This window comes from Rhipicephalus sanguineus, chromosome 7 (genome assembly GCF_013339695.2).
Source record: "Rhipicephalus sanguineus isolate Rsan-2018 chromosome 7, BIME_Rsan_1.4, whole genome shotgun sequence".
NCBI classification, from domain to species: Eukaryota; Metazoa; Arthropoda; class Arachnida; order Ixodida; family Ixodidae; genus Rhipicephalus; species Rhipicephalus sanguineus.
This window is the reverse complement of record NC_051182.1, coordinates 70,369,617-70,381,679: the sequence shown is the minus strand read 5'-3', so window position 1 is coordinate 70,381,679 and position 12,063 is coordinate 70,369,617. Positions and strand designations below refer to the sequence as shown.

General features: G+C 43.5%; 1 protein-coding gene across 1 annotated transcript in view; it reads left to right on the top strand.

Moving 5' to 3' along the window:
• The window catches only part of LOC119399524 (adenylosuccinate lyase), a 35,894-nt gene that overhangs the window by 2,938 nt on the left and 20,893 nt on the right, over nucleotides 1-12,063 (top strand). The window contains exons 2-4 of the mRNA XM_037666333.2: nucleotides 273-476; nucleotides 8,074-8,118; nucleotides 8,989-9,068. Of these exons, the coding sequence (XP_037522261.1) occupies nucleotides 273-476; nucleotides 8,074-8,118; nucleotides 8,989-9,068 (329 nt within the window). The remainder of the gene's footprint in view (nucleotides 1-272; nucleotides 477-8,073; nucleotides 8,119-8,988; nucleotides 9,069-12,063) is intronic.

The following is a 12,063-nucleotide window of genomic DNA, read 5'->3' as shown; positions in this document are numbered from 1 at the left end:
TAAAAAATGTGAGACAAACATATTTATGGTATGCCGTGATCATGTGTAATACGATGCATGACAACTATGAAACATAAATGCTGCTGTAACAGACAGACAACAGCAGAAGCTTACAACTACAGTCGAAATCCCCGGAAAACGAAATCTATTGCATTGAAGAACAAGACACGGCAGATAAGTGCCTGAGGAAATTTAGAGTCTGGAAAGCTACGAATTGGTCGATCAAACAGCCAATCAGTCATTCGATTGATTGCTTGCTTGCTTGTGTGCAGTCCCTGGGTCTCCCCATCACGGACGAGCAGATCAAGGAGATGCAGGACCACGTAGACAAGATCGACTTTGCGGCAGCGGCCGACGAGGAGCGCCTGACGCGCCACGACGTGATGGCCCACGTGCACATCTTTGCCAAGCAGTGTCCCAAGGCGGCACCCATCATCCACCTGGGGGCCACCTCCTGCTACGTCGGTGACAACACGGTCAGTGACACCCTATTGCTGATGTTTTTAATCTTGTCGTCATAGTTTAATCCTCAAGCATGCTTTCTCAGTCAGGAGGAGCAATGACAACCGATCAGCATGAATTTCACTGCAGGTGCTTTGTGTTAGAATAGCCCAGAATAATGCTGGGTTTCCTTACTTTTTAGGCATTTCTTCTTAATTTTGCAATGGCTTCCCACTTATTTCAGTGGTTTCATTGAGCATAATTTTGGCACTCTATTGTGACAACGTGCTCATCCTCATGCACAGTGTCATGCTCTGGCCACTCCACTTGAATACTGGCACAACATTTGCAAAAGCACAATTAGTTGGTGGAGTGGAGCAATGTGACGAATGAAATTAATTTGGCTATTTGCGCATGAAATTTTGCTAAATTTAGCACAGGTATGTAATTCCTTACGCTGATCTTATTACTTTTTATGAAGTTTAGTGGTGTTCAAATATTTCGAATAGCAAAAATGCTTTGCAAATCAAATAGAATATTGGAGGTCTCAAACATTCGCACACCCCATAATAATAACTAGTAATGGATAACCATGATATTTATGTAATCAATATATTGTCATGGAGAGAAGTATTGGAAGGGGGCCGCACTCCATGTGCTGAGTGCAACGATGCAGACTTGATTCCCAGCTGCATTCTTTCCGGTGACAAAACGCCAGATGGCTTTCAAACTTACAGCTGTGCTTTGAAAGTACGTAAATCAGGTCAGTGCCCATGCGTACTGTATTTTTCTTTTTTTTTTCTTTTGTACAGTTCTTTCGCTACTGCTAATGTTTCAACATGAACGATGTGCTAACTACGTATTTGCGAACCATACTGAATGTTTAGTACAGTTTATAGATTCGCTCTGATTCCACGATTTTGTGAACGTTTCGTGAGGCTTTAGGAAAAATACATTTTTAGCAAGATAGTTTTGCGTGACGCCATCCTGTTCTTGGAATAATTTTGATTGTGAGCTATGGATGCTGTAGAGCACTTGCTTAAAATGCAAGTTTTTGCAGACTATTTCTGGAAGCAAATAAAACTGACGGAAGGAGAGTTGGCCAAAAAAAAAAGTCATGACGATTTGAAGACACTCGGCTGCTTGTCTGTGGCATTTCAAGTTTGCACGAGTGTTGCTCCTAGAGGCAAATCATTAATGGCATGTTGTACATCTCACCACATCACTGTAGGTCAGTACTGAGAGCAATCTTAAAAATGAATGCATCCTATTCCTGCCCGCCTCCCTTTCAATGACGTGTTTGCTGGATTTTAAAAACTTAATCTTAAAAGCTCGCACAACGTCATATATGTAACTACTCTTGTGTAGTATTTGCAAGCGTAGTTTACAAGAGCAATCGTAATGTTGATGAATATTGCGAATAACTTGAACGAGGGGCCAGTTTGATGCTATTAAAACAAAGTTCCATTTATGGTTGTGCTTATTTTAAAGAATACCAGAGGTGCCCTGCAGAGGGATTGCTTTTTAACAGAAACCAATATTTATGTTCAGTGTAAATGCTGTTATTGTATGTGTGTCTTTAGCATGTGTTTCAGATGATCTCATTAGGTCATCTTCATTCGTGATGTTATATACTGCTATCGACTCTGTGATGCTAGGCCTGCTTGTATGGGGTGGGACCTATCAGGCGCTTTTTAAGGGGAGACGCGGGTCTTGGAACGGTCAAAAATGGTCAAAAAATCGATTTTTCGCAAAGCTTATTTTCGAGGCGTTTGTACTTCTGAGCACCTACTCTCAAATTGCTAACGCTAAATTCGGTCGGGAAACGCGATAAAATCGGCTTTCAAAGCACCCCGGCAGCACTAAAATGTCCCCAAAAGGACGAAATTTGTTCGAACTTCCCGCGCGCGCCATGAGCGTTGCAGCGGGCTACAGTGTTCTAGAAGTTTGTAGTGCGCTCACTGAGCAGCGGAGCGTGACGCACTTCATGTCGCCGCCGACAGGCGGCGCGGCTCGCAGCGTCACCTGAAACTTTCCGGCGGATTGCTGGGCGCGGCTAGCGCGCGTTGCTGTTCTGCGCGCAAGAAAAGTAAAAGTTACGGTGCGCAACTCACGGAGCTTTTTGATGCAACTTTTCTGTGAGTTGTGGAATAAATTGCTGTCGTTGTGACTGATTTACGAAAAGTGGGCGATGTTTAAAGCGGCTATTGCATAGATGAATGCTCCTCCACATAGCCGCTGCAGTAACAGATAGGGCGTGTAGTTGGGGGGTTGAAGTTTTTTTTTTTTTTTTGTCCTGCTGATCGATACGATTTTCAATGCCCTTTCGCCACTGTAACGATCATAGCGACTTCACTCTCGCCTTTCGAGCCCCACAACAACGCTTCACTTTTTTTTTCTTTTTTTTTTTTATTCGCATATATGTGCTGGTCTGTGTAATAGGAGAATCTGTTGCTGGGTTTGTTGGTATACATACTTGAAGAAACGAAAAAACCAGCTTACGGACGCCTACACAAGAAGAGAAGACACTCGCTGGAACTAGCAACAGGTTTAATGAAACCACATAACGTTCCCTGATAAGCCAAAAAGCGCGCATGCGTCGTACATAAAACACGCGTGATTCACAATAAGAGAGAATGACAACCACATTTTTTTAAAATAAGCAACCTCTTTCTTTGATAGTGACAGATACACTAATGCATTTGTTCGAACCATGTGTTTCCAGATTTGCGCTTCAATCACTTAACGTTCGTATTAATTGCGTGGTTCCCTTACCAATAATTTGCGTGCCTTTCAGATCAGGAGAACAGCCGCATACCCGGCAATGAGCAGGCAGATTTGCTCCTCCTCCTGGCCTGATAGACCTCTGATCTGATTTTGTTTACACAAACCCCTGCCTATGTATGCGCAAATGCTTGACATGATTAACAATGCAGAAATGGTCACGACCAATAAACAGCCGACGACGACGTTGGTTGGTTGGTTGGACCTTCGCAACCTGGCGCAACCCACTGTGGGGGATCGGCCATGAAACGGGCGGCACCTTATTTTTGAGATACAATTGTTTTACATTTCAAATATGTTTGTAAAAAGGATATGTAGGGAAAAACTCACACTAATATTCAAGGCTAGAAAAACATTAGAAATATATATATATATTTCTTTTTTTTTTTTTGAAGCCAGTATGAATGAAAAATAAAATGAAATTAAATAACCTAATAAGCAATTCGCTTTGTCTCCCGTAGAAAATCGCATACGGCTTCGAAAACGTTCCTGTGGCTGTGGCCCAATTCAATTGCCCCAAAGGAAAGAACCATCGGAAGGGATAAATTTAATCCCATCCTTCGGAGGGGTTCCTCTAGCAGTCTTTTTCTTTGATTTTTGTACAATCTGCATGTTATAAAGAAATGGTGCAGAGATTCACTCTCGTTGCAGTGGTGGCATAAATGTGTCTGAGACAGACCAGACCTGTGCAGGTAAAAGTTCAGTGGGGGAACTCGGCATCGTAGTCTGGTGATAGATATTTCTGCCCTTCTGCTGGAGCACCATCGATTTTTCCACGAAAAGTCAAGGTGAAGGAATTCGGATGTTGACAAAGGAGATTTACCAATGTCAACCGACGTGGCAAACTTTTCAAATCGCGCCGAAGAGACAAAGGACAACGTCGGTAAAATAGAAATTACGGGACCATCGCGTGATGCAACTGCAAGCGCGTCCGCACATTCATTGAGGGTTAAACCTTTGTGACCTGGTACCCACACCAAGCGAATAAAACGTAAATGTCTTGGGACAAGAGAATAAAATACTTCTAAGGTACATGACATGTTAGGTGCCGTCAATGAAGAACAAACAGACAGACAGTCTATTAAAATGACTACTTCTGTTATAGATAAGGGTAATTTACGTAAAGCTAGGATGATTGCAAGTAATTCCGCTTGATAAATAGGTGTAAAATCAGGCAAACGAATTGAGAAAGACCAATCCAAAGATAATGATGTAATTCCCACTCCTGCCTTTTCTTCACAAACTGAAGCATCAGTAGCTATTACGATGTTTGTATCTAATTTTGACAAATGGTCTTCCAAAATGGCCTTTATGTATCTATTAGGTAAGTCTTTGCATTTCTTAGGAAATATGTCATCGAATTGTATTTTAATTGGGTGCACAGATCTGTTCGACACAAGTACTTCCCGAAGGTTCACTTGTAATGTTGCCAAGAGTTTTTGTGCGAAATTGACTTGTGGACACCGTAATATAGACCACTGATGGTTAAAGAATGACATCGGCTGATTAATAAAAACATACTGCGACCTCCTCAGGGGTGATGCATATATCTTTAGGAAGGTACGTACTGTCAGGATATGAAAGCGTGTAAGAAGAGAAGGCAGGCGCGCTTCTTTGTATAAAATATTATTCGCAACAAATTTAGGAAGCCCAAGACATAAACGTAGTGATTCGCATCCCAAAAGGAGCCCAATCCCTACGGGTCTCCCGCTTCCTAATGACAGCTACTTCAGTCTCCCCTACATCTCCTTTTTCTGTACACGAGTTTCTGTACACGAGGTTTTGCTGCCACCACCCTCCGGTTTTTTTTTTTTTTTTTGCTTTTATTGTTACCGCCCTTGACTACGCGGTGACTCCTAGCTTCGTTGGGTCCAGCTGTTTTTGTTGTCAAACGCTGCCCCAGCAGTTTCTCTGCACGTACGCTGCATGCCCCATGTGCACGACCGCCGGAGGCTGTAGCGCGTCCCTCCCGTTCAGATGCAGCGGTGGACCGTCTTTTGAGACAGTTGCAGTTTGCGGACGGACACAAATGCCGATCCTTCAGAAAAACAAGCATACATAAGTGCAGCAAAGCGGCACGCGTGGTGCCGATCGACAAAGGTCCTTCAAACGAATGAATGGCGTGAACATGCGCTGCAGCTGGGGGAATCAGCTTAAAAGAAGAATAAAATGCTCGACCCCCTCCTCCCTCCATTTTTTTTGTGGACTCTTTTAAGTGTCATTGTGGTGGCCCTCTTACCGCCTTCAACTCCGCGTTTGTTGATCCCCCCGGAACTACATCGTAACCAGCGTAACCCCGACCAGGGGACGCGCTTCGCTCCCCGCAAGAGAAGTTTTCAGGAGAAACTGGCGGCAGCGCCCCTGGCGGGCGCCCAGGCTGTCGACGCGGAGAGGGCCATGGCGGTGCGGCGCAGGGATACGGCAGTGAGCCCACTGCCCCCTTCTAGTACACTGTACAGCGGGCCGAGCGCCGCCATCTTGGGCTAGATTTGAAGCTGTTTTCTTTGTGCACATTTTGCGCCATCTCAAAATGGCGTCGCTCAAGCAGAACGGCCGCCGTCGCGGGTTTTCTGAAGGTCGTTTCCAGGCCACTGATTGGCTCTCACGCGGCGCGCTTTTCAAGCGCGCCTTTCCGAGTCTCCCATTGGCTGGCGCGACCGACACGTCATTTTTTTTTTCTTTGTGTTTGGTTCTCCGCCGTGGCTGTCCGTTTGTGTGCGCCTGCTTTTGCGATCGTGCGTGTTTCTCGACGGACCGTGTCTCTACTTTGTGCCGGTAGTTTTTCCACGCGATCGAGATGCCTGGAGACTCTCGTCTGAAACCATCGACGCAACGAGCTTTTGGAAGCCGTAAAAAACGGGCTTGGAACAAGAAGGCGCCGGCTACAAGTGCACCGTCGGCAGCGGAGTTGGAGTCGCGGCCGGACCCTTTGGACCTGCCGGGAACTTCAACTGACGACACCGTGGGACCAAGTTCGACTAGCGAAACACTTCGGGTTGATGCCGCGTACTACTCAACGGCGGAGCAGGCGCAGCGAGTTGAGAGATCGGCGCAAACGAAGACCGTTCTGTCTGGAAAGTCGGCTACCCAGCGCAAGTTCGACCTTCTTGGAGTAAGCGCGGAGTGCCAGACCGGTGACGCCGGGACCGATTTTTTGCTCGTCGATATGAAAGTTTTGAATAACTTTTTTGCACAAGCGAAGTGCGACAAATGCGACGCAAAAAGTCTCAGCGTGAGGAAGGCAACGGACAAGGAGTACGGCCTTGCGGTAAAGCTTATTTTTTCTTGCAGCAGTTGTGATTTCGAGAAGAAGCAATTTTCTTCTCCGGGAGTGAGCGGAACTGCCACCATCACTCCCTTCGAAGTCAACATGAGGGCCATGAAGGGGATACAGATGATAGGCAAAGGTGTTACTGCCCTTTCGGACTTTTGTGCGTGTATGAACCTTTCGCACCGAGGCTTGCACCACAAGACGTTTCAGGGACACCTAAAAAGTTTAGTGAAAGCCTGCGAAAACACAGCGACTGAAAGTGAAGCTGCTAGTGTGGCAGTAATAAAAGAGCTGTATACAGACTTCCTGAACCCCATAGGGAACATCGATGTTGTGTTCGACGGCTCATGGATGACGCGAGGTCGGAGCTCACACATAGGTGTGGGCTGCATCATTGAGCTCTACACTGGCCTTGTAATTGACCATGTTGTTTACTCAAACTTTTGTCTCGGCTGTGCCCTGGGACCACAGCCTAGAAAAAGACTCTCTGCGTTTACGCAAGGCAAATGCAACTCATCTGAAGAGCACCAACACAAAAAAGACTCTTGCAAGGAGACACAAAACGGGTGCAACTGAAGATTACAGTCCTGGACTACTTTGAAGGTATTCTCTCAAGCATAGCAACCTATTACCCAGGGTAACATGCTGCCTAACATCTAGAAGGTTCTTCCTAAAGACTGAAAAGACATGAGCAGCCAGTCGCTTGAGCCTCATACCCCATGGCTTTTCCAGAACCCCCCAGCCGCTTGTCATGGTGGGGTTTTGATCATGCTTTGCACATTGGAAAATTTTTTTAGATATGATTCCTTGGGTGGAACAAGACACTTTCTGTTTTGTTTTGAAGGGAAACAGATGGGGAACATGTGAATAAAATTTATGGTTAAAGGTTCCTTTTAGAAATTTATACAGTGCGTGTCAATCTTCAAACGCGATTTTCTCAGCTTCACATTTTTTGCCAACTTGACCAGCCTTACGGATCTTTTCATTATGTTTTTGTAAGGTAATTTTGATAAATTTTATACCGTTGAATTCGTAAGAAATAGGACTGTGGAGCTATGCTATTTTTTTGTGGCTAAGATGAACATATGAAATTTTGTGAACAATAATGTGAGCTAATTGCATTTCAAGATTACACAATGTCAATACAATTGAAAGTTCTTATATGATGATATATCTCAGTGACAATATAAATAGCATAGCTCCACATGGCAGGTCTTTGGCTACAGCTGCATCTTAAACAGAACCTAAAAATACTGAGGGAAAGTGTCTTAATGACCCGTAAGAAATTACCTAATTAGATTTCACTTATGCTCTCACAATTTGATAACTAATTGAAGTACATGAAAACTAATTATATTTTTGAAAACAGGAGGAAGAAATACATATACACACCCAATTTCATTACAATATCTCCAATAATAAAACTTTTCGTTTCGAGACCAGTGTCTCCCCTTAAGTTTCCTCTCCTGCAAGAGAATACATGTGTGCTTAGAACGAATTTATTCATTTCTAGAAAGCTGTGACCGTGGTCTTTCGTCGCCTGACATATTGGTAACTGGTGCTCACCTCTTTCACAGGATTTGATCCTGCTCAAGGAGGCCTTTGGAATCCTCATGCCCAAGGTGAGTGAGTGCGACATGTGGTACTACTAGAATTGCATATGTTGTAGACTCTATTCATGAATGCAGGGGTAGTAGTGTACAGTTTTTTATTTATTTATTTATTTATTTATTTATTTATTTATTTATTTATTTATTTATAGATACTGCAATCTCGGAGAGTGAAATGAAACATGGTATTCTAAAAAGCCGCAATAATATTCACATATTCACATGACACGGACAATATTATGAATACACGTAAAATGATAAAACTAATGACACAAAAAATGCAAATGAATTAGAAAGCGAAAAGTAGACGTAGAATGCAAAATACTGGAACAGGCCAAAAAGAAAATAGAGAATACACATTTCAAGCAGGAAATTCTGTCGGATTGATAATATGAATTTAACAAGATCAAAGTACAAAAAAGGGAGCAAATAAATATACGTAATCGACACTACCAAAGAACTACTGCAAGTATTTTTCAAACAGAGAAAAAATGAGTCTTGTGCTACATTATTATTAGTCAATATTATTATCCCAGTCAACAGTAGTTGTAGGGAAAAAATAGTATTTAAAGCAGTTGTTTCGTGGAAATAAAGTATGTTTTGTTTCGTTCTAGCTAACAAAAAAATATAGCTCGTATTTTTTTTTTTTCTGTTCTTCTTACTCGTGCCAGAAAATATTCGATGTTCAGCGTTGATCAAGGGCCCTCTTCAACAATATGTCCTGTACTGCTTCCTTGGAAAGAAAGGCAATATTCTGTTGTTCTATTAACTTTCTCAACATTGCAGATTTCTGTGGGACTCATTTATTCATTCTCAATTTAAATTGCTTTCGCAGAGTAATCTTCTGATATGTGCTTGCTAACCCGTAATTTTTTTTTCCAGCTTGCTCGTTGCATCCAGCGGTTGTCGAAGTTTGCGACCGAGTACGCCATGCTTCCAACGCTCGGGTTCACGCACTTCCAGTAAGTGGTGTGGTAGATTTTTAGCAATGTTGTTTCAAACCTGCACCAAAACGAAAAGAATTTTCACCAGTGGTTCACCTGTTGTCTGTTACTAGATTGACTGCAACTTTGTTGTCTTTTTAGGTGCTATTTAAAGGCTGTTAATGATAAGGTTAGACTGTCACTCCTGCAGGCTTTGTGCAGATCGCTTCAGTAGTAAGCATGTTACTCATTCATAGGTTATTTAAGCAAAGTAAAATTTTCTTTCGCTGGCTTTTAAAGAGTGCGTACCAGAGAGCCTTCGTCGCAGCAGTGTCTGGGTAAACAGTGCCACCTGTGGCAGTAGTAAAAGCGTCGTCTGCATGTGAAGCAGACGACGCCATGATAGCGCTGTGTGCACGTGGTTATTCCAGCTATTTTGTTTTCTAAGGAGTGATGTACTGTAAAATGAATTTTTGTGAGCATCTGCACTTGTGAAAGGCCAGCACTGGCATTTGACAGGTCAGGCATGAGTTAGTATAAAAAGAATGCCACTCCTGAATGCATCTTGCAAGCCAACTGTGGCAAGTCAACTTAGGATGAAGAGCTAGACATCACAGGTTCTCCGTTCAAACACTTCTTAATTATTATGTTATTTCTCAGTGCGTGCTAGCACTGTGACATATATGAAGGGCCAGTAAGCAGGTTTCTACCTTCTCGCTGCACCTCCCAAACAAGCTCGCTAATTCGTGCAGATGGCTGCAGCAATCACATTTTGCGAATATTGCAGCGCTTCGCAGACGTTCCGTTTTCGTCGATTGGTCGTTTGCACTACGAAACGGTGCTTTCGCCCTGTGGTGATGCAGTTTTGGCTGCACAGTCCACATTTTCATTTTCCTGTGCTGCCCTCTGCCGTTTTGGCAGAGCCCCGAGACTACCGGAACAAGCGGTATCACCCAAACGAAAGCCTCTGAGATCAATAGGCGCGTTGCGACTTTACCGCTAGGGGAAGGGCGCATGCATCGTGGCATATTTGTTTACCTCATCAGTGTCTCTCACCCCTTGCACCGCGCTTCTCCACCGTGCCGTTCTGACACGAGCGACACGTAGGGGAAGCCTTGCTCGGTCATTGGCTGTGCGCCGACGACGTAATAGTTGACGTTGTGTTACATTGATTTGGTGGGCGTGGTCAGGGCGTGGCCTACCCCTCTTCACTGCCAAGAAGGGTGGGAAGGCTGAGCAAGAAACCGAAACCGGCTGAAGCAGGTTGTTCTATACCCTGCAACTTCCTTATTACTCAACTTATTCTTGCGGCAGCATGTTCGCGTCGTACAAATATGCAGTTTTCTCTCCATCACATGTTTTGGACCACGGGATTGTTTACTGGCCGTTCAGTGCATACAGATATTGGCAAAGCATCACAATGATCACTGATACTATCAAGTTTTTCGTGTCGCTTTGTCTGCCTCCTCACATGTAAGATAGTTTCTGATCTCTGTCTCTTATTTATTGCAGCACTCCACCAACATTGATGTTGATCTTAACGAATGGTGGTTAACAAATAGTGGTTGAATCTTCAGTATCTGCCTGATTCACACAGATGCGAAAATAACTGCCAGTGCTTGCTGGTGAACTTGTCAGGCTGGCATTTACAGTTCGTGTAAACATGACACTGCATTGGTGTCCTGCTGTCCAGGCATAGCTCACAGTCGTGTACCAGCGTCGATTACTTTCTTTTTTTCAATTTTTAAAAAATGGGAATGCCATTAGCTCTGATGCCCTCCAACTTGGTAAAAACGACTGCCCTCAGTCCATAATAATAAAGTTAATTAACAAATCCCTTTTAACCCTGTAATGCTCAAACAAATTTTCTCACCAAGAGCATTTGAAACCTCTTGTTCACCTTTTTTTTTTATCGACACAGTGTGTGTATTTCTTAAAGGAAAAAATAGAAATGCTATTTGGAAGAAACTTGAATATTAAACTAACTAAACGAGCATGTCCGAATTTTCGGCGTCCGAATAAACGGTCGGCGACTTAATTGAACACTAATTGGTTTGCTGAGCTGTCCACAATTGAAAACTCTCTCCAGCTTGTAAAAATGACTGCTTTACAGGCTGTACTTGCATTTCATATAAACCTGAGCTTGTAGGTGTCAAAACAACGTAATATATATGATAAATACTTTGGGCATTACTGGGCTAAATAGTGTTTTTGACACAGGTTCAGCGCAGACAAAATATTTCCACATCACTGTAAAGCTCGCCTGTGAAGATGACAGGTGCCTTGTGGTCAAAGGTTTTTAATATTTTTAATAGGGGTGTGCGAATATTTGAAATTTCGAATATTTTTCGAATAGTGTTTGCTATTCGATTCGATTCGCACTGGAATTTTACTATTCGAACTATTCGCACTTCCCAAAAACAAATACAGTCAACGTCCGATTGAAAGTGACCCCTTCAGGTTTTCAATATGCTTCACCTCATTACACTCTCGTATTGCGGCAAAGCTGCCTTTCAAGCTCCGTTACGGTGGAACTTTGCCCAGACACAGTCAACGTTCGATTGGAAGTGGTCCCTAGATTTTGGAAGTGGTCCCTAGAATATGCTCCACCTCATCACACCTCGGTATTGCGGCAAAGCTGCCTTTCAAACACTCTACGGTCGCAAATGTACTAACTCAAGAAAACGCTGGTTTCAACATGGAGATGAAAGATGTGGCAGAGGTGGGGGCTCAATTAAAGCTGTTTTGGACCTGAAATTTGGGCAGGAAGTCCGAAAAATCAGAAGCAGAAGCTCTTTAGCATCCAAAATTTCAGATGTCCTTGTGTATCGACGTCTACGAGGCAGATTTGGAACTCCGGACTTGAAGGGAGCACACCCTTGTCCGCCACATCAGTTGGGCTTCCACAGAAGTTGAAAGAGGAGAGGCTGAGGAAATGGCATCTTTACCTATCACGTGTAAAGTGTTGTCGGCAACACTTTGGTTGCACCAAATCATGTACATAAATACAATTCGGCCTCTACATTGCCTCATT